Genomic DNA, 26,617 nt, shown 5'->3' with positions numbered 1-26,617 from the left:
AGCTGCCCTAGCAACAAGATGGAAAAAACAAAACATAAAAAAGATCCTGTAAAAATGCAATGTAAACTTCCACCCAGCTACTGCTCTTCTCAGGTATCTCAGGAGGAATAACCAGCTGAAAAGAGAAAAGTTATTATAAACAGAGCATACAAGCCCCCAAATAGAGCACCTAGATTTTTTTCTGCCTCTACGGCAAACACCAGATGGAGAGAGAAAAAACAATACTCCAAATTGAGAAGGTTTGTCTCAATCCTGTGAGGTGAAAGGAAAGGATATGTATAGACAGAAAATATGTGAAACAGGAAACATTTAATGTTTTTCTTTGTCATGTATAAACAAAATACTTGTATGAACTGAGTCAATAAGTGTCAAGTGTTTGGCTTTATGACTGGACTCCAACTGATTAACTTGTAACTCACCGAACGCAGTCTAGATGAACTCAGTGTCATTTCTGAGACTCTACTAAGGCACAATAAAGACAAAGCAGTACATATATAAAACAACTATACAGAAACAAGAATCACGCCATAAGAAATATTCACATGGCTTCATACAGGAAGAATTAATTTAAAGATGCAGTCTTAGAGAATTAGACACAATGTCTGGATAGGGTTGAAGTCCTAGCTGTTTGTTCTCTTTCAACTTCTGTATTATAATTCTGGCAAATTCCTCTCCTTGGCTATCTGAGGTATCAAGAAGTTGTCGGACTTTTGATGTCCTTGTAGGTTTGGTGCTTATAAGTTCATAGTCTTCTTTCATGAGTAAAAATCTTGATAGAAGAGCATCCAGTGACTGATTCAAACATGCTTCAGTCATCTGATCAATAATTTCTTCTCTTTTACTTTGTATCCATTGATGAGCTACATTCTGTTGTATGGTTTCCAAAACAAAATCTGAGATTGGAGAGGATTAAAAAAACATAAATTTATATTTTAACTATCTGTCAATAGAGAGTGCCACAGCAGAAAGGATAAGCTAAGAAAGAGCTGTTTAAAACTTACAGCCATAAATACACCAGATGAATAAACATGCTTTTAACATGTCACTATTTTATTCCCCATTTACAGTGTTCCAATCTGTTCCAATCTGTTGGATTTGGTATTTTATATTACTCACGGAACAATTTAGATTGGAAAGAACCCTCAAGGAAGTAATCTGACCTAATGGCCTGCTCAGAGCTCGGCCAACTCTAGGGATAACTCAAGTTGCGCAGGGCCTTGACCAGCTGAGTTTTCAGCATCTCCAAGTGATGGGATTCTACAGCCTCTGTGAGCAACTTGTTTCAGTGTTCAAACTGACCTGATACTTAAAAGAGAGAGATAGTAAGTTCACTTTCCAGGGGGAATTTTATTGAAGCTTAGTGAAAACATCCCTGTAGTTTCCTGTGTACTTTCCTCCAGCTGATGTCACTGTCAAGTGACAAGGGAACGATTCTCACTTTTCTAGAAAAGTGATGATGCAGCAGATGTTTATAAATTAGCATATTATTGTGTTCCCCATATGAAAAGATCTCTCTGAATAATTAATCATGCATTGAAGGTTCTTTCTGCTTGTTGCACATTTTCAACAGTTATTTGATGCACAGCAATAACATGCAGTGAGCTCTCAACTAACACAGAAAACCATTAAAATTGAGATGCTGACACAGCCACTGCTTTCCTTGCCCTGCCATTAATAAGAGGAAGAATGACAGGCTTAAAAGTGGGGAGAAGTGACAGGAAACAAGATGAGTTAAACTGAAGCTAACTTTTTTTGTTCAGCTGGATTGCAGCACTGCTAGAGCAGTAGGAGAAATAATACGAGCAAAGGGAATGGGATAAAGAAGACCCAAGGCAGCAGGAATTAATCTTGCTTAAAAGGAGAGAAAAAAGCTAGGTTCTGCAGTTACAGGTCACATTTTACATTGCTTCTACTTACTTTGTAATATTAGACTACAAAGCCAGAATTACTTGCATTCTTAATTTGTAGAATGCTTTGTATTGATTTTACAGATGAAAGACAGTTCCAGTTTCCATTTCATACACACATATACCAGATATTAGATCACTTATTATGTGTCTTGGAATTAAGTCAGTGTTTGCTGTACCTGAAGGAACTGGTGATGACCGTAGCATGTATGGTGCAGAATTTGAGGCATCTGAAACACACTTGTCAGACGAGGGAAAAGAACTGTATGGATGCACAATAAGTTTGGCACTTTGAGTTACAGAGATATTTTCATCTGTGCTCTGACTGTTGAGAGAGTGTAGACCCTCAGAATCTCCATCTTAAAAAAACCCAAACAAACAAACAACAGAAGAAGAACGAGTTGCATTACTTCTGTGTTCAAATAAAATACAGCCATAAGATACTATTTAGAGCAATTCCATAAAACAAGTCATAAACAACCTGAATTCACTTCAAATAGAACACATTATTCCTTACACTCAGGTTCTGAATGCATTTATGTCCCTTATCTTTTACCAAGGCTTTACTGTGGGTTTGGGGATCTTGTTTTATTTTGGAAGAACATTGAGAGAATAACTTCAGCAGATATGAACTTAAAAAAACCCATCTCTGTTTAACAGTAAATTTTTGCAGGGACTGGAAAAACAAAATAACTCCTCCAAGTGTTTGGAGGTAGCTAGGAGTCAGCATGGAAGCAAATTGATTTATTTTGATAAAGTTTGACAGTGCAAGAAAGGTGGAAAGACTGAAATAAATACTCAGATGGTAGGAAAGAACATGAAGACCAATGGTGACATTTGTTGGGATGCCAACGGAAGCTCACGGTAGTCCATCAAAACAGCACATGACTTCCAAGAAAGCAGAAAACACTTGCCACAATTTTTTTTAGTACTAAGTACAGATGTCTGGTAGCTTTAGTTCAACAACTTAAGTTAGAACATGCACAGGAAGAACTAGCAGGATAACAGGAGAATGAAGAAGCTTATTTTACAAATGAACTTCAGAAGAGCATATCCTATTTGTCTAGCAAAACAAAGCATATTAAAGGATTAGTCCCTGTATCAGAAGCAAAAGAGAACTGTGGTTGTTCAGCCTGGAGAAGAGGAGGCTGAGCGGAGACCTTGTTCCTCTTTACCATTACTTGAAAGAAGGTTGTAGTGATGTGGTTGTTAGTAGTGAGGTGGTTGTTAGTCTTTCACATGAGTGAACAAGAGAGAGCAAATGGCTCCAAGTTGTCACTGAAAGGGTTATCAAGCATTAGAACAGGCTGCCCAGGCAGGTGGTTGAGTCATCATCCCTGGAGGTGTTTAAAAGATGTATAGATGTGGTGCTTAGGAACATGGTTTAGTGGTGAACTTGTCAGTCTTAAGTTTATGTTTGGACTCCATGATCTTAAAGGTCTTTTCCAAACTAAGTAATTCTATGATTCTATGAAAATGAGAAAAGAGAGAAATAAGCTATTTAAGTATAAAGCAAAAGCCAAGAACAAGAACACGTGAATAGGCTGGCTAGGGAAGAAAAATAAAAGAGGCTGAAAGTTAGAAGACAGCTGGTAACTCTGAAGGAGGAAGTTTCTGAAAAAGTTCTGATTGTATTGGTCAAAAAACAACTCTATTTTTTAACAGTGAAGTCAAGCATCTTTTCTGCTTTCATACCACTGGTCCCTACAAAGCCAACAGATGCTCCCTTCATTTGAAATATATGCTTGCATTCTTTCAAGTGAAGAAAATCAAATGCAGTTTTAATTTCATAATGTACTGCTATTTTACCTGGGTCCCATCACACTTTTCTGGCTTCTGATACCAGCAAAACCTCACAACTGAGTTTTGCCTGGGAAGTCTGCCAACTTTGATTTAGAAAAGGGGACAGCTACAAAAAAATCTGTGCAGATACTTTTGCAAGGCAATCTATTAAAATTTTATTATTGAATTAATAATGATCAAGAGGTTGGACTGCATTAGAAACCTTCAGTTTACTCAGCTTTAGAACAGCCTCCAAATGTTGAGACTTTTAATCTTTAGAAGTAGTTTAAAAATTATTAACTAAACTGCCAAGAGCCTGAAGGGACAAGTAAATGCTATCTCTGCACTTATGACTGAACAGGAAAACTGAAGCTGTGAACTATGAGGACTTCTCAAGCAACAGGAATAGAAAATCAGAGTTATAACACTATTTTTTTACCCAGAGCACTAATTTTAATAAACACATCTCTTTTTGGCATAAATAGAGATCCACCTTTCTACTACGCCATATCACAGTGGAAGTGTAAAGCTACAGTGGCAACTTAAATTTGCACAAAGTCATGAGTATCTCTACCTGATGAGAGGATATTGCACTTGGGAACAGACTTGAATGTTGATATATCTGGAGAGATGCTCTGAAGAGGAAGTGCATCACATTGTATGGAGGCAGAATACGTTTCCTGAAAAGATTCCAGTTGCGTATTGAAAAGGTGTGTTAAATGAATACGGACTCGCAGTTTTTTACAGAGTACTTTCCCATCACTGTCTTTCCCCTACAATCTAAATGCTCAATAGACAGTACAACTAAAACACAGTATAATAGAAGAAATTATGTAATCCTAATTCTTGTGTTCTTCCAAACCTGACAGCAACTTTGTCTACAAGTTTAATTAATAGAAAGAACCAAAAGCAGCAGCACTGAGAAGCAAAATATCAACACAAATCTACATGACCCTATATAAGCAAGCTCCATGGAAGTATAAGGGAGCAAAAGACTTAAAAGCTGCAGACATTCTGTGCTGCATTCCTTCTGAAGGGGATGGCTATTACACATATAGAGCACATACCAAACATGCCCTTCTTATTCCTGCTTACCCACCCTTTGCTATCTTCACCTATATGAGTATGCATTTGTTACACCAAACTCAACGAATGCATTTTATGCCTTTCCTGAGTGCACAGGAAAGGAAACTGCAGAACCATTTTCCCTTACTAACTGAATCCTCCTTTAAGCTCTCAGGATCTTTAATGATGCCAACACACCAAATGCAATACGTAAAATATTTACCTCCTGGGGATTCAGAGGTATATTTAGTGATATCTGCTTCACATCTGCTTTCTTTCCACTCTTATAAATACATCGTGATTCATACTGGGACTGGAAGAGACATATTTACCTGTATTAAATTTCTGCTGTAAGTTGACAGCTCTGTACAAACACATGCTTCAGCCAGATACGTGATTAGATAACTGACAAAGGAGATTGCATTTCTTCTAGCAAAGAAAAGTTACCAACTTCTTTTACCAACTTATTTGACCAGCTGATGACAGTAACTAAAGCCACTTACCTTTGACCTCTTTAACAGAATTACTGCTTCCAGCATAGCTATTTCATCAAATGTTCGCAGGACTGGCTCAAGCTCTAGTAAACATTCTAAACAAAGAAAGAGTACTTTGCTGAATTATTTCAATTGAGAATTAAGGGGTTTTTTTTTGCCAAAGCTACTTTCTTACATTTATTGTAAATTGTCTATCTATTTGGATCAAACTACTTATGCTGCTAATCAGAAGTTTCTTGCTTTCACCTGTTACAACTGTTTCACACCACCTACAGAAACCCTGTCCTGATCTGGCCATCTCAGCACTCTGTATCAAAAGAGATCCAGGACTGTGCCAAACCACAAGTCTTGCATTCCTGAAACAGGTAAGATTGGTGGTGGCTTTGCTATGTTTTAGGACAGACCCAAGCCTGGCTTGCTAGAAAGGACCAAACAGCACATGACCTCTGAGTGGGTCAGTGTCTTCCCACTCCAGCAGACATGTAAATATTTATATGATAAAAATAAACAAAGAACCTGCCATTGCAGCAATATCCAGAATAGATGTTGTGCACCAGGGCCAGAGAAGATGGTGATAGTCAAGGCACTGACCTATCACATCCAGTGAACCCAAAGGATAGTGTCCTCATGCTCACCAAAGGCAGCAAGTCAGTGAAACTAAAATCATCTGCTCAGATAGGAAGATGCACGACAATCCAATACGCAAGTGACAACCTGTGCTGTTTCCTTGCTTTCTGAAGCTGAAAGGTTTACAAAACTAAATATTTCAAATGTTATGATGATTGTATTAAAGAAATGTCTCTTTGAAACTGTGCTCAAGTAAAACAGAACCTCAGGAAAGGATGATGGCATATCACAATTCTACTGCGTTTCTATGGACTCCGCCCATTTGACAAAATCAATTTACCATACTAGCAATCAATTACACTGAATCCTTATTAGCATATTTTTAGATGTTACTATAATTTTACCACAGTTCTCCCATATTAATTTTTTTTTCCACTAGCATCTGCAAGATATGCATTCAATACTGGGATTCTTATTTTCTTGCATAAGCTAAACCAATTTTTTACCAGGTCTGGCACTCCATTTTTTGCACTGAAATACTAGCATTGTTGATTTTTGTTCATTATTATTAAACTGCAGGTATGTATTCCAAGTGCATGTAGAAACACAATGATTCCCATCTTTATAAGGGGAACAGACAAGTTGAATGAAGTTTTCTATTTAAAGTTTATTAACAAAAAGGAGGTTTGGGAGTTTTTGTTTCCCCCCCGCCTTGTGCTATGGTAATTTCCCAATCAGTGGGCTTTACTTCCCTTAATCTTGCAGCGGTTTTGCAACTTCTTCTTTCCTTTTCTGATAGTAAAGTAGAGGAAAAAGCAATGTATATTTTCTTCAAAGATCATCTTACTACAGACATGGCACTAATAACAGAACCCAAGCTAGCTCACACTTTAGTACATCTCCCAGGCAATTATGCATGCAGTGTCCATTTTGGTGTTGTTAACTGACTCAGGATAACACAAATACATAAGGAAGTATCATAATGTGTCTGCTCTTTTTGATTAAAAAAGCAAAATATAAATGATGTATTTCCTTGCTTTGAGAAAACAAATAATTCCACAATTTGCAATCACATTAACCAGACTCACGCCAAAATAACATGACATTTCAATATATTCTTAATGAAAAAAATAATAATGCCTCAAACAAATGCAATTAATTTTGGACTGTAAACTGAACATAAAGATGCTGTATATGTTTGAATGTGTCTCCATTTTTTCCTTTGCCAAACTGATGTAAAAAAATGAAGCTATGAACACTTCTTTCTAAGCTATCTGAACAGCAACATACTAACGCTTTCTAGCCCAAAGGAAGTCTATAAAGGTTTTCAAAATACTACACAAACTTCTGTTCACTAAAGCTACAAATGAAACATTAAGGTTGCAGACCTCTCTCATCATAACATCAAAAAAAGCCCCAAAACAAAGCAAACCCTAAAAACAGAAAAACCACCAGAACCAACTAAAACCCCCTAGTATTTCAGGTCTGAGCCTTTGCATATTCAGTCTAACCAGTGAGAAAATTAAAACCTAAAATTGTTTAAGCCAGAGTTCAAGCATTCTACATTTGAATACTTGAATGCTTTCAATAACTCCCTTGTTCTACATTTTTGCCTCTCCAGGCCTTTCCTTACAGAATTAGGATCCCATTTTCTAAAGGAGTAGGGAGGAAGTTTTTAAAGGACATGCAAACTGAACAATTGCAGCAAGGCAGCTGCAGGAACCCCTGTTAGCTTCACACCACACCAATATCTGTGACCACAGCAACATGCACAAGAGCATATTTTACAGTTGAAAATAGGTAATCACTTTCTGACAATTTTGATGGAATTACCTTTACACAATGGCTGAGCAAGAGCCAAAAGCCACCACAAAATTAAGTATATTTGGGAGAAATTGTTATGGGGGATAAATATGGACTGAATATACACCACATTTCTCAGTTAAGCATGACAAACCCAGGTTTGCAAAAATCAAACCAAAACTTTTCCAGCTCACACTATGCCACTCTAATCTCTGCAAGCTCACAGTTCAACCGTATTGTCAAAATTCTGTAATCCACTGCGAAAAAGGCTTAAGGTATCTATATTTGATCTCATGGACAAAAAACTGAACAAAGGAAAGATGGAAAGTTAAGCATGTACTTTCAATCAGTTTCTGCAGGATCTGAAAAGTGGAACAGTCAAAGATAAAGTCTCAGTGAAAAAGATTTATACTGAGATGCAAACATAAGGCAGAGTCACTATAGCTTATCTGATATGCAGTGATTTCTTGCTATGTTTTAAAGCTTGCTCATAAATACCACAGTACTATTACACACTTCACTTCCCTCCCCTTCTTAAAAAAAATAAAGTTATCTTCAAAAATTAAACAAAAAACCCCAAGTGCAAGTAGTTAAACAAAATATTTGTCTTTTTTTACAGGTAAATTAGAGAGTGCAAAGACAAAAGACTCCAACTAACAACGTGGTTTTATGACACACACGTAGTTATGTCCATAAAAGTTTGTTTACAGACATAGTGGAAGCAGACAAGCACCTTGTCATATGCAACAAGACTGAGCACATTTATCTCTGGACATCTTTAAAATTTCCCTTTTGCAACTATAACCTTGCTCTACCAGTACTATGTTCAACAGAAATCTATCAATTTAAAAATCTTTTCTCAATATGTAAGGTAAACTCACTCAAGAATGATGGTCTTTCATCTGGGTTTTGTGCCCATCCACTTGCTATCAATCTTACAATGAGCACCCGATGAGGAATGTCCATTGATAAACTTTCTTCACTTAAGTCTAGTCGCTGTCCTTGTGACACGCTATACATTATCTGCAAGGGGTTTATAACTTCTGTCAAAATAGACACCATGCATTCATTAGAAATATATGCAATATAAATAGCTTACTATAGGAGGTATAATTTCATTTGCAGACATAATATTTACAGTTAACCAAAATAAGGTTATATTTCTTCTTTTACAAAAAGTTGTATTTTTAATTTATCAAACAATATTGTAATTTTTTTTTAAAAAAAACAATCCAACAATAGAGAATGAGAGTCTAATTTGAAAAGTAATTCAGAGTGTTCTTCTGCAAGCTTACAAATTAAACATTAAACATTATCCCCTAAAATGAAGCCCCCAGGTACCCAGGTCTCAGGTTTAGCCTTTACATAAGGCTGGATAAACAAATGAAAGTAAGACATGGCCTTACCTTCAAATGGCTGTTTCCTTGACATCACTTCCCACATAATAATTGCATAACTGTTTAAAATATAAAAAGTATACAGGTATATTTTAGATTACAAACACTTAATAGCACAGTGTGTTCAGCTCTACCTTTTATTAAAACATTTTGCTAAAATGATCTCACGCACACATGGGACTGACCATGGCTAACTGTAATGATGACCTGAATATATAAAAACTAGCAGGAATTTTAATCAGTGACTTCAACTAGATCTAGTTAACAATATCAAATACAGAAAAGGGACATGACATACAAACTCATTTTCCAAATCTGTATTGGCTCTTCTTCACTAATACTTTGTGAATTACACACACTCCAGCTTCCCACCCAAACATATATACTTTCAACATCTGCAGACTTTATAGGTAGAGATGTCACTTTCACACACAAAATTCACTTTACAAAAGAGACTCTCAGGAAGACCAATCTGAACTACAGCCAGCAAACTGAAAATACATCTGCTTACTCAAACCTGTGATTTCTTTTTTCTATTCCGATCAGCATGAATGGGAAGTAGCTCAGTGAATACGTCTATTCCATCTTCAGTAGGCTAGTCTCTTTCTTCCATCGTTAGAATATATATTCTTTTAAAAAAGGTAACTTTAAACAAGTTTGCCATTCAAATTGGATTAGATTATCTAATGTAAATGAGTAACTGTCTTCATTTACACAAAAATATTTGATTCAGGCAAAGCAAATTAAAGAAAATAAAAGAATGTAAAACCCCCATATTTGGTTTTACTATTTAGAACAGGAATTAGGTGTGAGGAATAAACCTAGTAATTCTAAAGCTAAAATGAGAAAGCAAAAATATTTCACTGCTTGATAACCTAATTTCCAATGTCAAATATATCCTTGTAAACTTAATTCTACTCCTTTCTTTTTTCAGTAAATCAATTTAAAAATAGATTGAAAAGTTTTTAAAATGTTACTTCAAAATATTACAATAAAATTTCCACTGAAGCAATAAAAATGAAACTATGCAAAGAATTATCTTTTTTTGCTAAAGAAGAATTACACTTATCAGAATAAAAGTTTGCTTAACTACTCAAATAACTCTGCAAAGACAGTATTTCCCTGCATCACTAAGAAGTATCACATTTTGCATACAGGTTACATTTAACTACCTCAAAGCATTAAGTCATCTAACAGCTACCCATTAGAAATAATAAAAAAAGTAAGAATAAAATAACTGAGGCTTAAAATCAGTAATTTAAATTGAGCTGTCCTACCTACTTATTCTATTCTCATTTTAACATTAACCAATGATAAAATTTATTCAAGTAACTTTAATAAAAGCAGTCCTCCCAGTTAGAAAGTCTGGTATTGATGTACTCCTGAGAAATTCAAGCAAGCTGATTTTTTTGGCATGGCAAATTGTGCCATGTCAGCATCTCTGTTCTTTTGACAGGAATGTCAAGGAACTTTGTGTGCTCTGTAAGGGTCAGGGATAACTAAGATAAATAGTGGTCTCCCTGGAAGTCAGTAAGACCCTCTGAGACTGAATCATCTCCAGCCAAAACACAACCCTGTCAAAGGTAGCTGAAGGTAAAGGTGGTAGAGTGGAACAGAGAGATGGACTTTAATCACAGTGAAATGCCTCTTCAGGCCTCCTCAATCTCCATTCATACAAGACAATTTCCTCCACGATGGCTCAAGTAATCTTTGAGCTCTCCAAGCCTTTTCAGATTAGCTACGATTAACTCTAATATCCTAAGAGCAATTGCCATTTTGTTATATGGGTCACCACCACTCTACTACTTCCTACTCTATTGATTCTACTGCTCAGAACTGCCTTGACACAAATCTGCCTGAACTTTCATGAAGTAAGTTATTCCTTAAGGAGATCTCTCTAAATACTCCAATACTATTTCCCTGTTTTATTCTAACCCTTTTCCAAAAAAATGTTTTCTTCTTTCCACCCCAAGTACATTTGGGAAATACTGTTAATTGATGTGCTCAAATTACAAGGGTATCTGCATTGAGGTAACGGTATGAACAGTTTTTCCCCTCTCTGATTAATCTCTCTGTGTACACTTATTTATAGAAACCACACTCCTCTATTTCTATAATTCTAGTTTCATTTCTGAGGCTTACACTTCTCACAGTGTTTCCTAAAGAAACTGTTGGTCATATCCAGCTAACACTTAACTCTATTTTCCCTGATTTATTTTGCTTATACACTTGCAGAACTTCTGAAAAAAAAAATAATATGCTGACATGATGTTAAAATCTAAGCTCATTCAATCAAATTTGAATTCAGATTGCAAAGCCCATGTGAGAACAACATGAGTTACCTGTAGATATCATGTTTTACACTTGCACGGGTTTTCTGACTGGGATTGTAATCTTCAGGTGGCATGTAGATAATAGTCCCTCCTTCTGGTAAAGAGGTTTCACTTCGTGATTGTGACATGGATATAACACGCCATTTCGACATGCCAAAATCTGCAATCTGGAAAGGAGAAATCAGTTGTTCCAAGAAAAAAATAGATTTATCTGCTGACCGTGATTAAAAATTCCTGAAATATGCCCTAAAAAATGGGTCACTAAAGTCCTCAACCTGACAGACAGAAGTATGTGTTGTCCTAGCAACAAGAAACACCAGCTCCAGTTCAGAAAACATTCCCAGGTCATGAGTCATGCTGTCCCTACAGCACTGTCCTAGCCTGCTGTTCTATTAAGGAAGGGTTCATATACTCTAAGCTGGAGAATACCTGCTATGACAGTCTGTTCTGTATGAATAAAATCACTTTCTTTGTTTAAAAACAAACAAACAGCCATTGAGGACTTCTAGCTCCCTGGTTGTGAGATAAACACAAATTTAATACCAATCATAATAGCTCTACAGAATTTAGCCTGCAGATATCTTGAGACAGTTACTATGACAGAAAATATTTAGGGCACTCCACCTTACTCCCAAAGCTACAAAATATTAATCTTGAATGAATAAATTTGATACTCCAAAATTCTGTACTGGAAAAAGTTGCTGAATATTTTCTTTACTGTGCACTCTGGGCCCTTGTCCCTTCCTTTGGAGCTTACAGTAAATCTATATAAAGAAGTAATTGACTTCTGTTTACATTCCTAGACATCCATGAATGAGAGAGCAAGATGTCAGATTAGGTTCCAGCTGGGGACATGAAGAGCCAGCCGAATAAGCTTGCTGGCTGAGCTACTGAGTGTCCAGCATACAAGGGAGAAAGAGAAGTAGCCATCTCTGAGCTTTGGACTTGTCCAGCACGTGCATAACAGCAAAAATATCTTCAACAAAGATGCAACAACAGAAATAAGCTTTATAGAGAGCACACAGTCAAAATCCACAGTGAAAATAACCTCTTTTTACTCTACACTTCACTCTCATCCAGCCTTCCTCCCTACAACTGGTCATGTTATCCTGCTAATTTCAGTAGATCTGGGACAGCCAGAAGCACTCTATAAATGGTGTTACTTTCATACATACACAATACTTCTTTATTTGGCATGCATGATAGCCTTCCTTGCACTTCCTGCCAGAGGTCCTAATTTAGCAAATGTCGCTTCACCCTCAAAAAACCACTTAAAAACCCAAAGGACAATCTTTCAGGCCTTACAGAAGGCAGGGCAGGTATGCAGGAGTAAACCTCTTCCCTTCAATTGCTCCAGCAAAGCAACTGTTTAGATGCGGTCAGGCAGAGCATCTGACCACACCAATGCTGTAAGGGATTAAAAAAAAACAAACTGTAGATAAAAAAAATAACTTGGACCAGTTCTGTAATCAGGTTTATCAGGAAGCTCAAGAGATGGCAATGCCAGCACAAGTGAGTGGGAGGAAGTATGACCTGCCGAGGGTGTGAGCAGAGACAAAGCTGTGCAAGTTGCTTTGCTGCCAAGATAAATGTCTTTGGAATGGCGAAAGAAGAAACCAGCACTGCATCTTTGCTCAGAGGACTCACAAAAATATTAATCTCAGGGTAACAACTGAAGCATTCACCATTCAAGAAAATATTATGTGCAAAATATCTCTTACTTCTCATTTACTTAAACAGTGTATTCTACCAACTTTAAAAACAGGATTATTAAAACAAACAAACAAAAAATTATGGAAGCACCTAACCATTTTGTCAGAAGTACTATCAGTATCTTTTTAACATAATGGCTGTGATATTTTAAAAGGCAGAACTGAAGTTTAGAACTAATGTTACTTCTCTATGTACATTTGCTTGCTCTAAGGAGCTTTACAAAAGCCATCTTCCAATATATTCAGGATTTCACAGTTACATTTTACATGTTCTTATACTACACCCACAGAATTGATACGTACATACTGTATGACAGGTATCAAATGGGGTAATGACATTTTAATTTGACGTACGATCCTCAGAACTATCTTCTCTGAGCATCTCCGCCAGGAACACTTCCTATTTTCTTCCAGAAAGGGCCAGACAAACTACCCTTGGAAGGCTGCCATACCAGAGTGTCACTGCTATTGAGCATCAGCTACTGCTGTAACAGAAACAGCCCCAATTCTGGCTTTCTGGTCTGTTCAGGTGGATGAAACCCACACTTGAGAAAAGCAGTTTTCAAAGAAAAAATCAAAACTTCTGTCTGCAAGGATAGAAGCTAACATCTGGCAAATAATTCTGTTCTCTGTATGGTCACATCCTCACTCCTTGTCCTCTATGATAATTAAAACACTTTCACTCATTCTGGATGCTGAAGAATGTAAGAATTAAATAACTGTACCTTGACATGAAACTCATCATCCAGCAAAATATTTTGGGTTTTCAAGTCATGGTGCAACAATGGAGGATTCATGTTGTGCAAATAGTTTACTCCCAGAGCAATTTCATAAAGAATGCGGAATCTTAGGCACCAGGGTATTTCAGGATATACATCTTTCTGCCAAGATAAAACCACAAAACCAGAATGTAATCCTCTGTTCTGATCTAAGAGCACAACACAAAGGCTTTTTATAGGAAGAAGAAAGTGACCTGGACAAGCAGTAATATTTAAAAGCATTCATTACATGAGCTCCTTGAAAAACTGTAGCTGAGCATTAAGACTGGTTAGCTGTAAAAACAAATACGTAAGTGTTAATCATGCACTATTATATTTCCATTCCCTAGCATTCATGTAATAGTTAACGACTGCTATACATGATGTAGGACAGTTAGTACATTACTCATTCATATGGAAAAACGATTTACAGATGAACTTCTGTAAGAAACTTGCAACAGATGATGAGTACTACACAAAGGAAGGCAAGAATCGTATCTTTAACTGACATTGGGGAAAAAAGAAAAAAAGATGTGGTGAAACCAAGCACAAGATAGTACCCTTATAAATATTAACACACCAAGAAAAAGGCAGTAACACTCAACTGTAACCTTGGAAGTTACATTGACACTAATGCCTTTATGGAAAACACAGCTGAGGTCTCTAAGGCATAAGATATGTGTTGATTGAGGATACAGACAAACTGCGGTGCTGTGTAGCTTTACAGTAGCAATACTGGATGCTCAGATCAAGCTAATGGGAGCAGCTGAGAGTTCAGCACAGAACTTACTCCACAGAGTAAGATCTGGCAGAAATAACCATATCTGTTTAAATTAGCAATACTTGACTTCTCGATGCTAAAGTAAAAATCTTTAATTTTTAAAATAAAGATCTAGATTGACAAAACAAGCTGATTTTTTGTGTGATATTTACATTGGAAATAATTCTGAAACCCAGGCTGAAGTAGGTATTTCAGCATCTAATTAGAGAAAAACAGATCTTAAAAGTAACTGTATCAATGATTCAAAATGAAGCCAGCTATAGGTCAGAACATTAATGGAAAAAGTGTAATAAGACTACAGTCTGCTGAGTTTGGTTGTCTTTTTAGGATTCTGAAAATCTGTATGAACACCAAAAACTACTAGAGATATTGACTGTCCTTTAATTTGAAATATTCTAATTAATAGATTTTACTACTTCCCTTAAATATGTAAATCACAATCTATTTGAAATAATCATGGATTGTATTTCAAGACTGTAAGTATACTTACCCCATGTAAAAGCTGGTTTAATGACCCATTTGTCATGTATTCTGTTACTATCCCCAGAAATTCAGGCTCGTTGCAAATTCCCAAAATCGGCAGAATGTAACTAAACCTGGCTTTGTGTAATATCTCTGCTTCTTTTAGAAGGTGATCTCTGTCACTTAAAGAAAACAAACCAAAAAAAGGTTACTGTATCGTTACTAGGAAATACAAAGCAAATGTTTGTTCATTGTGGTCTCTTAAAAAAATTATGTACCTATACACAGTACTACCACCTTTCCCCAGTTGTTTCCTACTATGCTGCTTTGATAACAAGATACTGTAAGACAAATGAGAAGCTGCAAATGCAAATACAAGACAGCTTTCCCAGTTTTGTTGTACCACACAAATCTACTTCCACCACGTACTTCATCCATGTTTCCAGCAAATAAGGATACAGTCAGAACTCCAAATTTTTACCATCCTGTGTGTAACCATAATGGTAATAACCAGCTAAATTCATCCTACTTTACTGTCCATCTTCAAACCCTGAGTTTTTACTGAGGCTCATTATTAATCTTCTATAGAGTGGCAAATTTAATACTGGCAGTTCTACAACCATTTACATTTAGTGGATACTGACATGCACTAAAATCATATGGGTTAAAGAACTGCACCTTCTGTTTCTGAAGGAAAAGGAACACTCTACTATGTTTTGTTTTCACATAAATAGTTTTTTCAAATTGGGCCCCTGCTTTCATTCACCCTCTGGAAAAAAAAAACCACAAACATGCCCTGGTTGCACAGGAAGCAGGAAGGGACCAGCCTCATTAAGTCTGACCTCAAAAATGTGAATTTGATGCATCTTTACAAATTCAGACCATGCAGCATATGGATTCGAGAAGCTCAAGGTTTATTTCAGAATGCATATGCTACCATCCCTAAAAGAAATAATTTTTTTGTATGGCTTCTATCTCAAATCTTGTTGAAAAAAATGGGTTTGTTTACAGTGAGGATACTTCGGCCATGAAGGATAATCCTATGAAAAAAACTATTTGTATTTTATACTAGTGGAGACTGGTAAGGGTACAGGCATTTGAGTAGGATATCCAAATACAGGACTTTCACAGCTGTGGGAAACTGTTCTTTTCTTCCCCACATAAGTCTAAAACTGATCTTCTGGATGCAAGCCAGTCTGATTCAGAAGCAGTAGAGCTGTGCTGGGCCATGGCTGTGCACAAACCAGGGCTGTGCCCATGACAATTGCTCAGCACAGCATCACGTCACTGTCACTGCCCAGGTCCCAGGTGAGAGCTGGTACACACCAAAGAGCACGTCTCAGTCTGGACCCATCGATGCAGATCTACCCCTCACTAAGAAAAACCCATCAGAATATACGGGGAAAAGAGGAAACCTGGAGAACTAAAGCAAGATGCTTTTATGACAGGAAAAGTTTGAATTTCGCTGAATGTGAAACTAAGAGCAACGGTTGGTCCTTATCCATGTGATGGTAAAAGGCTTCTATTATAGGAAACTCTAGGAAATGATTCAAGGAAAGCATGGGACAAAAGACACAACTGACACCCTTCCTCCTCTCCGGAAAAGACTAGGTTTGAGAAAGCTAGGGGTTTTCCCAGACTGTGAAGCACAACTGCATGGGATTCAGCTGTAGCTGGGAAACAAACTGCAACAGATCAAGGTCTATTCGTTTGTGTCTGTAAGTCATTTCACCTTTGTTTGCTCCATACCAGCAGGGCACTGAGTGATGACAAACTTTAGTACAAGCCCACAATAGCTTGCCAACCAGCTTTGTTCTGTGGCTGGTCACACACACGCTATCCCAAGTTTTGGGACACATAGTGCAGGCTCCCTTGTTGGAGAATTTACTGCACCATGAACTCTTCCCTTTTCTTGACAGCATTTACAGCATTGCATTTTATGTTGCCTACTACACAACTGGCAAATCACTTGCTGCAGAGAATTTTGTGTAACAGATTTCTTTCAGCTTTTGTCTTCTGATAACATTTCCAAGCTTTGTATGATGTATGGCATGTGGCTGATTTATTCTGATTACCTCAGACTTCCTTTTCACCATAATTTCACAGGTTAGGTGTCACACTAAGGTAAATTCTTGCAAGGCTAAATTAATATTTATCGGTTTCTCCCAACTGAGTTGAGAGGATAAACACTGTATTTCTAACTAGCAGAGATTTAAGCAGACATCTGAATTAAAGAAAAAAACAAACCAACAATAAATTTATCAGAGAACACAATATTCCTGCTTAAACACATAACTGAAACTCCCTTTCATTCTGGCAAGCTTTCAGAGATAAGGCCTATGTATACACACTTGAGAATAACAGCTGACATAGCTTAAACCAACTTACTTATATTCTAGCATATTGGATCACAAGACTATAAGCCTTGTTATTTTAAGTGAAATTGTTCTGTCTAAATGCATAATAGTAGATCAAAGAAACCTAAGACAGTAAATATTAAAGACACCTAGATAAGACAAAAATGGCAGGTTTACAGTCAAGCAGGCTTCAGACAGCCTAAGAGGAGGCAAATGTGCACTAATACAATGAAAAACAGGCACTATGGGAAGTGAATGAGGAAGAGGTGGATGGAAAATTATTACCTGCTGCCCACTTACACGGAGTGACAGCTCCTGCAATAAACACGCTGTCACTTGGGGCACCCAGGAAAATGGGGAACACACCTGCTACAAGTTGAAGAGCTAGTGGAAAATACCAGTTGCAGGAGGGAGCCTACAAACCTATTATTCCGAATTACCTTCTCTCAGTACCGTGAGACATCAGGAAAAAAAATAATATAATAAAACCTTTATGCATTGTCCCAGACAAGTTTCTTCTAGGACAGCAACATGTTCCTTATATTCTATCTATCTCTCTCGATAAGCAAAAAATCCCTATAGCAATCACTGCATTTCAATATCCCACTGATACGCAAAACGACTGACAATCAACAGATCCAGGAAGAAGCTGAACCGTGCAAATCCCATCTTGAGGAAGAACCAAAGTGCAGACAGCAGAAGAAAAACCCTTCAAAAGAGGCACCCTGCTTCGTATCTCATACACTGAGACCGAAACCACCCATTTTCAATATCGAAACAGAGGAAGCCTCGGGGCTGGTACGCGCTTTCTCGTGGATCAAGCTGAAACAGTCTTTGCGGGATCTCCTTCGCCCTTGCATTTAAACCAGCCCTGCCCAACAAGACACCCAGTCTCTGCTCCACCAGCCCAGGCAGGCCAGGCCGGCAGATCGCCGCACGCCCGGCAGAGCCCGGCCCCCGCCACCCGCGGCCGTTCAACCCACCGGCGGGACGCACCCACGGAGCGCCCTTATGAAAAGAGGGAGCGTGGCCCCCCGCTTCCTGGTTTAGGGACAGGCGGGTTCATTTCAGTCCTTCACCACGGGGGAGGTCGGGGGGGCAGCTGGGGCGATGGGGGCACCCTCACCCGATAGCCACGCCACCCCCATCACCTCTCCTCCCCCGGGCCGCTCCCTTCCGCGATGCTCCCTCCCGCTTTACCTGTCAAGCAGCGGGCCGTGCAGGCATTTGAGGGCCACTGGGACTCTCCAGTCAGCGTGGCGGGCGGCGGACACGGTACCGTAAGCGCCACGGCTGATAAAACGCAAGTCCGGGAGTTTGTTGGAAGGGATGGAGGGAAGGGCGTAGCTGATGACACCCGCGCGGCTTCCGCCATCCCCGCCGCTCATCCTCGCGCTCCGCCGCCGCGGACCGGTCCGGGCTGCCGGGGGCGGCCGCGCCGTCTCTCCGCAGCCGACCCCAGAGCCCCGCTCCTCTCACCCTCTGCGCCTCTCCCTCCACTTCCCGGGCCCGCCTCCTCGTCAGGCTGCCGACAGCCCGCTCCTCCTTCAGCCCACGGAGGAGAGACTTCCCCGAGGAAAACGGCTTCCCGAATTGGGGAAGGCGGGGCCGCCGCAATGAGTCTTGCGGGAAGGCGGAAGCCTGGAGCAAGCCGGGGGAGCGCGTTGCCGATCTCGGTGGTTCCCCGGGCGAGCTGTGTCGGGGCAGCAGCCTCCTTCTGGGGAGCTGGGGCTTGGTGCTGGGAGGCATCCCCCGGGCACGGAACGTAGCATCCCCCACCCCGTGCAGGGGACGTCGTTCCTCCCCCCCGGGCCGGAGGTGGGGGACAGGGAAGAAGCATCTCCCCGTCCGGGATGGGGGGGGGTGAGGGTGGATATGTTACTGTGTTCTCGGCGGATGATCCGGAGCCGCGGCTTGTGCGTTGCCGAGGGTGTGTGACTTTCTCAGGTGAAGTGAAAGTGAGCGGTTCCCCCTGAGAACAAGCAGTCACTTAGAATCATAGAATCATTAAGGTTGGAAGAGACCTCAGAGATCATCAAGTTCCAACCCCCCTGCCATGAGCAGAGAACCCTACCACTAGACCAGGTTGCACAAAACCTCGTCTTAACCTGGGCTTAGAAACCTCCAGGGAGGGGGCATCAACAACCTCCCTGGCCAACCCATTCCAGTTCCTCACCATCCTGATAGTGAAGAATTTCTTCCAGATATCTAAATCTCCCCTCTCTCAGTTTAAAACCATTACTCCTTGTCTTTTCACTACTCTCTCTGGTGAAAAGCCCCTCCCCAGCTTTCCTGCAGCCCCCTTTCAAGTACTGGAAGGTGCTATAAGGTCTCCCCAGAGCCTTCTCTTCTCAAGGCTGAACAGCCCCAACTCTCTCAGCCTGTCTTCATAGCAAAGGTGCTCCAGGCCTTTGATCATCTTGGTGGCCCTTCTCTGGACCTTTTCCAACAGGTCTACATCTTTCCTGTGCTGAGGGCACCAGAGCTGTACAAAATATTCCAGCTGGGGTCTGACCAGAGCAGAGCAGAGGGGCAGAATCCCCTCCCTGGCCCTGCTGGCCACACTTCTTTTGATGCAGCCCACGATGCAGTCGCTCTCTGGGCTCCGGCACACACTGGCAGCTCATGTTGAGCTTCTCATCTACTACCACCCCCAAGTCCTTCTCCTCAGGAGTGCTCTCCAGCCGTTCTTCCCCCAGCCTGTATTTGTGCCTGGGGTTGTGCCGACCCAGGTGCAGGACCTTGCACTTGAATGATTTATGTCTTCCAAATGCTGCAGTATTACTAACATACTTAGCAGCCATATAAAGCAAGTGCTGACTTTATTTTTTATTTTCATTTAGCTTGTGTCCTTCAAACACACTAGGTGGTTTCCCAGAAGTGTAATTTTGATGCATTGTTTGCAGTATGCATGTTTGGGGCTTTTGTTTATGCATATCTCTCTCTGTATTTACCAAGTTGCTAGTACTAATTGTCATACTATTTCAACTTTGATATATAAGAAATATGTAATTTCCTAAAGAAAGTAATATTCAGTAGACATACACAGTGAGCATGTTCCAAAAAGATAAACTGGTAGAGTTCCCAAGACAGAGAGGGGCTGCCCAGGGAAAAAATAGGGTAAATCATTACTGCTTCTGGAAAACTCCCTCTTCTTCATTAGTAGATTAAAAGGCTTTCTCTCAAATGACCTAGGTGACATCACAGCTGGTTTAGGGTTTCATTATTGGGGTTATCTGGCATAAACTGCAGCTAAAATAAAAAGTAATTGCAGTGCAAATTAAAAGGTAAAACATTTCCTTGAGATTGTGTTGAAACTGTTAACTGTTGTAAAACTCAAATATGGTGTGACATAAATTGAAGTATTCTGTGTGGTGTTCTGATTTTGAGATTATTCAAAGCAAATTCTACAGTTAATGATGTAATTGCATTCAGGAAAGTCATGTAACAATATCTGTTGACTTTCTATTTCCAACTGTAAACTGGGTCACAGCCTCAGATCTGAGACACTTATGTGCAGTTGATTTTCTTTTTAATAATTTTTAAGAAATTTTGAGAAACGCCTTCATAAGTGTATTTCTCAGTCAGCATAAGACCTAACTTTTTTCAGCAGTTCATCACATATGAAAAAACATTATTCTCAAGTGTTACCTATTTTAACATAAAATCCCTCTCATATCTCTGAATGTAAGCAGGATCCCTTCTTCTAATAAGTTCAAAGTGACCTGCAGAAAAAATCAATGGTGTATTTGAGATACAATTACTAAATTTGAACTCTTGATTAGTTTTTACACTTTTGGTATGTTGAAGATTGAAAAAATAAGTGTTTTCTTATAAAATAAGTCCATTTGTCTATGCAACCACAGTAACACATCAGACTTCACTCACTGAGGAACTGCAGCTCCCTCATCATGAAGAGAAAGCCATGGACTCCCCCAGGTGTGGTCATTATGGGAAGAGAAAAGTGATGGAGATGATGTGTAGTGAAGCTGCTGGTGTCAGTGCTAGTGTGTGCATTCCTGCAAGATGAAGATTAAGCTCATGAACAGAGCTGTCACCAGTTTTCAAAACCAGTTTTGCCAAATACTTCTTAAATTCAAGAAAGAGAATTACATTCATTGCAACACTAATCAAAGCACAAAGAATATCATACAGGAAAAAAAAATACTCTTCGCTGTGGACCTTTGCTTATTTCATCATCAATGTGGACCTTGAGAAAATTCCCCTGTGAAAGGAGTCAGACCAAAGACTTCTTAACAAGAATGAAAAAGCCCATGTGGGAATTCTCACAAGCTGAAAATTCAAAGAAGAAACTAAGAGGCATCTGTTTATCTGCTATGTAGTCTAAATACTGTTCCCATCATTTAGAAACCATATTTAACAAAAGTTTTTGTTCTGTCAAAGGCCTGATCTGCCTTAGGAAATGCAAATGAATAGTGGTCCTGTCTGCAACCATAAAGCAGGACTTCGAAAAATCTCTATGCATATGAAGAGTACTTTTTTATCCTTATATCCAGTAAATGAAAAAGCAATGTGAAAGGCCCAGCTTGCTGTACCAGGTCATTTAGGACCTGATACAGTGAGACAGATGAGATGGAAAATTACAGCTCCTTCAAATGTACCAGGAGCATTGTCAGAAACAGTGTGGACTTAATTAGTACTCAAAAATGTTTATTGCATAAATAATACATTAAAAGTGGCTAACAGATATCCTACTAGTTATTTTTATTATCATATTATGCATCTTTCCTATACTGCACATTCTCAAATCACAGTTTAATGGGTCTGTGCTTTGCTAAAGGACTCTGCAAAATAACAAGCAGAGATGCTCTGACACGGTTTGACTGCCAGTGTGAGGAACAGAAAGAAAACACAAACCTACTTTTCTTCCTTGGTCCTGTGCTGTCAGGCCCTGGGACCTAGATTCTGACTTTCTGGTCCATATTGTCTCTTGATCCCAGGATTATTCTGATGGAAATAATCAAGTTAATTTATCCAGAAAGTCTATTTTTTCTGAAGTGTCAATCTTGTCCTTCCAACCAGAAGAATTTTAGTGCCTTCAGTCTTATGGACATTAAACATCAAATCCAGTTGAGATGTTTTTAAAGTTCACCAAATTGACTGTGTTTCTACAACAGCACAGGAAGTTGTATGGGTCTGTTTGTTGTTGAGGCAAGATGTTCAGATTTAAAGAAGCTATGGTTTCACAGTGCAATTTTGAAGACTAATTTAATCCTAGCTGAAGAGGGGTAATTTTCTTCCTAAAGAAATCAGGTTCAATTTGTTGTAGTTTCAAATACTCTCCTTTCAGTGCAGTTTCTCCTCAAATGCCAGTTTCTAGAAAGAATAACTTTCTGGTTTGTTCCGTGTTGTGAAAGTGTAATTTGATCTGTCTGTATGCCTCAGGTCTGGCCTTTTTTTGTCATTTTCTTTAGTAGATATATCTGGGATTAATGAAACAGCTGGAATTACACTGAAAATCAGAGACAACAATAAAATTATACTCTCTGATCTCAATAGCTGGAAGACTATTAAAACCAGTGGACTATATTAAACACTTTGTCTAGGACTGTGTGTTGGGGTTGAGGATGGATCTCAGCCTGGTTGTGTCATCTAGCTGTGACCCATATGTAAGAGATCTGGCAAGAGATTTACCTGTGCATCATATATTCCCACCTCAGCTACCTTGTGTTTTTGTGCTGTGTTTCCCATGTAAAGTGATGCGTTATTCAGACAGGACAGCTACAAATAGTTCCCACCAAACAGTGGCACCAGGACTGTGATGGTTGTCATTTGTCCTGACTCACAAATTCAGCCTGTCTGGGACTTTCCTTGGTTTTTTGAGACTACTTTTCTCCCCCCTTTCTTTTTAATTTTTATGGTATTTACAGGTATTTTGCAAGTAGGATTATTTTTATGTCAGGATTTAAAATGACAGGCATGGCAAAATGGAATTATTGCCTATAAATTTTGGAGAGGATTGTATAGCAACCTGACATATTTTTAGCAAGCTAGTAAAAAAAGCAAATATTAAGCAATTAAAATCAAATAGTGAAAGTGGTTATGTCTTGTGAAGATTATTTGATACTTGTTCAGGTCATTAATGTAATTTCCTATGAACATACATCTAATATCCATTATCAAGAGTTATTGGATATGACTATCATACTGAATATACCCATTCAGGGGGATGAAACTAGATGATCTTTAAGGTCCCTTCTAACTCAAACCGTTCTATGATTTTATGACTAAACTGAGGCCAGGAAAATGCTGTTCTTAATTATGTTAATCTATATCACTTAGATAAAACTATTGACATGATCGTATGAAATAATACAAAAACATGGCAATAGTCAGAACGTGGATTTACTCTGTTATCCATTAAATATTCTGAAACATCTGGGGAAAGGATATTATTTTTCTTCTAACTCTTGATAGATCCTGTGTTTTATTTGTAGAGTTGTATAAAGAACCCTGTTTTATAAAATGGGTTTTTATTCAGTAATCACAAAGCCTTTACCCTTGCTTTTTTGGTGGACTTTCCAAGATTTTAAATGAGAAGAAAATGGATATTTGGTTTATAATAGCTTTTTTTTAAAAGGACTATTTTGTTTGAGTGCTGTGTACTATATACACATCACAAATGAAGGAGCTGGGTAGCAGGCTCCTCAACCATGCTTTTTCTAATCAGTAAGAAATCATTCCCAGTCTTGATATTTTCGGAAAGGAAACATCAGCTGTTCAGCTTCTGGTTGAGATCCTGTTTTGATTGCTGTCACCCTGACAATGTAACAATACACTTGCTCAGGTCTATGGGTATTGAGGGCTACAATGTGGAAGCCAACACCCTTTGCAATCACTCATGTAATTTCCTACCAGCCTTCTTTGGCATGTGCCATGCAGTAGCTGGGCTGCTCCTGAACATCTGAATTCTTTTGGGAATTATTGCCTATTGTTTTAGATTGCTGTTTACATGGTTTTGCATTAAGACATCTGCGTGTAAGCACTTGTGTCTACCTATTGCAACATGTTGATGCTACACGGCTGGCTGAATCAAGGGGCAGAGCTGCTGGGAGATTTCCTGGCAGTTTGGAGGAGGGAGGGAGCGCTTGGGAGTACAATACTTGTGAGTCACCTGGGATTTCGTTTCCATCTTGTACTACAGCTGTGGTGATGCCCATCTGGTCATGACAGATCATAAGTATAATTTAGGATAAATGCTGGTGCTCTCTTGAAGATAAACGATACTTCCTTTCAGCATGAGCAGTTTAACAAAGTTACCTTATGCTTGAGTAATTTTGATGTTTATTTACTATTTTAACTGAGCTTCTTCTTTTCTTCTCTCGCCTGTGGGGCATGGACAATTTTATGATTCCAGTCCTCTTCCTAGCCACTTGCTTTGCATGAAGCCAGTGAAGCTATCTGCGTGGAAGTAGTGTAGAACAAAAGCTCAGTAGAGGAGGAAGAGGGGAAGATTTTGATGGAATTTGCTTGAACACGGTAACACCATGGTACTCCTGTACCTTTTTCAACATTTGCTGTCTTGGTTTCTCTGGGCCCAGGTCTCTCAGTTTTGAATCCATGCTGATAAATTAAACATACCTGGAGCATTTCCTAGCAATGAGGCCAGCTAGCATGGGATCATAGAATCATAGAATGGTTTGAGTTGGAAGGGACCTTAAAGATCATCTAGTTCTAACCCCCTGAACAGGCAGGGACACCTCCTGCTAGATCAGGTTGCTCAAGGCCCCATCCAACCTGGCCTTGAAGGCCTCCAGGAATGATTGTCATTCATCCAAAATAGAGTATCTGCATCAGAAATGCCTGTTAAGAAGAGTTCCTAGCTCTAAGTCCTGAAGCAGGAGGATTATTTAGGGGATTGGCATTTCTCATGAGCCAAAAGGGATTAGTCTGTTAGTCTTCCAAAAGAAAAACCTTATGGCTTATGGCAGAAGATGGAGTGCCAGGGCCTGGGAGCATTCACTGACCTCTGGATTTACTAGTACAGGTAGCAGAAGGTATTGAGTGGTTGACTATGTTCAGGAACAGGATATGTTAAGTTTTTAGGCTGGAGTATTTCCTCTAATGCTGCAGCTTTCCTCTTCCCCCTGCTTCTACGTTTTAACCTTGTTTTTGACTTTCAGTCTAAAATGCCAATATTCTTGGTGTTTCCTGCAAAATTAATTCAGCTGAGAGCAATCTGAAAAATGTACTTTCCGCAGTGCATTAAAGCAAAATTTCATTTTCTTCCTTTTTCCTCTTTTAAAATATAAACTGCTATACAAGTGTGGCAGATTTGATGCAAATCATTGCTTAGAGCATGAAAAAATCTCCCAGGTCCATAATTACAGTTTCCAGAAGCACATAATCTGTTGGAGCTCTGTCCTGTAGCTTGAATAGTAGCACTTCTCTACAAATAGCTGTCAAGCTGTGAGTCATGACAGAGTCATAAAGGGTGACATTTGTTGCTTTCCTACAATCCTGCAAGGAGAAGTCGAGGTAATGAAATGGATGCATAGAACCAGGTGGTCAAGCGGAGATAGGAAATGCATTTGCATTTGCTTTTTTATGTGTTTTGGGTTGACATTTCAATAAGGCTTAAAAATTGGTGTTTCTATTTGACAACACCTATGTGCCTTGAAATCAGTTTAAAATGCAGACTATCTGTTAGTGAAATGAATTGCCAAGACTTGTAGGAAATGAGCATACTTTGTACCGTACAAGACTGAATTCTCAACAGCTCCAGTTTCCAGCTCCAGGTTTGAAACCCTTTAGACTTGAGCAAGGTCAAATCTTGCTTAAATTCTGTGATTCGGAACCCTCTCCAACATGTGATCATTCATTTAATAAAAGATCATTTTTCCTGTATAAAACTAATGCTTGTTATGGTGATGCTTTATTTCTTTAATTTCCTTAGAAAGAGAGAAATAACACCTCCATGATGTTTGTTGACTGCAATATTCAGCCCCATTCACTGATAACCCAAGCCTTAGTAATTTTGTTAGTAAGAGTAATTAATTCTTGTTCATCTAGGAGCAGGTAATTTCTGATGAGTATTCTGCTGAAGGTCTATGGTCTTTAGCAACAGTACTTGTGTCTTGAGGAATTATAGTAAGCCAAAATGAATCAACCCTGTTAATAATTTATTTGGTTTTTGGGTGTAAGTGCATGGCCCTCTCTTCCTGTTGGTGTATGTAAT

General features: G+C 39.0%; 1 protein-coding gene across 3 annotated transcripts; it reads right to left on the bottom strand.

The window, feature by feature from the left end:
* Positions 1-290: 290 nt before the first annotated feature.
* On the bottom strand, positions 291-18,999 carry RIPK2 (receptor interacting serine/threonine kinase 2). Of its 3 annotated transcripts, XM_051610824.1 has the most exons (11): positions 18,619-18,999; positions 15,090-15,243; positions 13,786-13,941; positions 11,358-11,515; positions 9,025-9,074; positions 8,500-8,661; positions 5,258-5,343; positions 4,978-5,067; positions 4,264-4,369; positions 2,087-2,266; positions 291-893 (listed from the first exon to the last, which is right to left on the bottom strand). In XM_051610824.1, the coding sequence occupies exons 1-11, from the start codon at positions 18,804-18,806 to the stop codon at positions 568-570; spliced, it is 1,656 nt and encodes a 551-aa protein (XP_051466784.1). In that variant the 5' UTR covers positions 18,807-18,999; the 3' UTR covers positions 291-567. The 3 variants fall into 3 exon arrangements, with proteins under 3 accessions (XP_051466784.1, XP_051466785.1, XP_051466787.1); XM_051610825.1 differs by lacking the exon at positions 4,978-5,067; XM_051610827.1 differs by lacking the exon at positions 8,500-8,661.
* Between the last annotated feature and the right edge of the window lie 7,618 nt (positions 19,000-26,617).

The sequence above is a fragment of the Apus apus genome, chromosome 2 (genome assembly GCF_020740795.1).
Source record: "Apus apus isolate bApuApu2 chromosome 2, bApuApu2.pri.cur, whole genome shotgun sequence".
Lineage (NCBI taxonomy): Eukaryota > Metazoa > Chordata > Aves > Apodiformes > Apodidae > Apus > Apus apus.
The sequence above is the reverse complement of the archived record's forward strand: the minus strand, read 5'-3'. Positions and strand labels throughout refer to the sequence as shown.

Bases quoted from the DNA above. Each gene is read 5' to 3' on its own strand.
- RIPK2 (XM_051610824.1), bottom strand. From the start codon at position 18,806: ATGAGCGGCGGGGATGGCGGAAGCCGCGCGGGTGTCATCAGCTACGCC. The intron at 15,244-18,618 runs GTAAAGCGGGAG...GTTTTCTTTAAG, and splicing joins CACGGCCCGCTGCTTGACAG to TGACAGAGATCACCTTCTAA. The intron at 8,662-9,024 runs GTAAGGCCATGT...CTATTTTGACAG, and splicing joins AAGGAAACAGCCATTTGAAG to AAGTTATAAACCCCTTGCAG.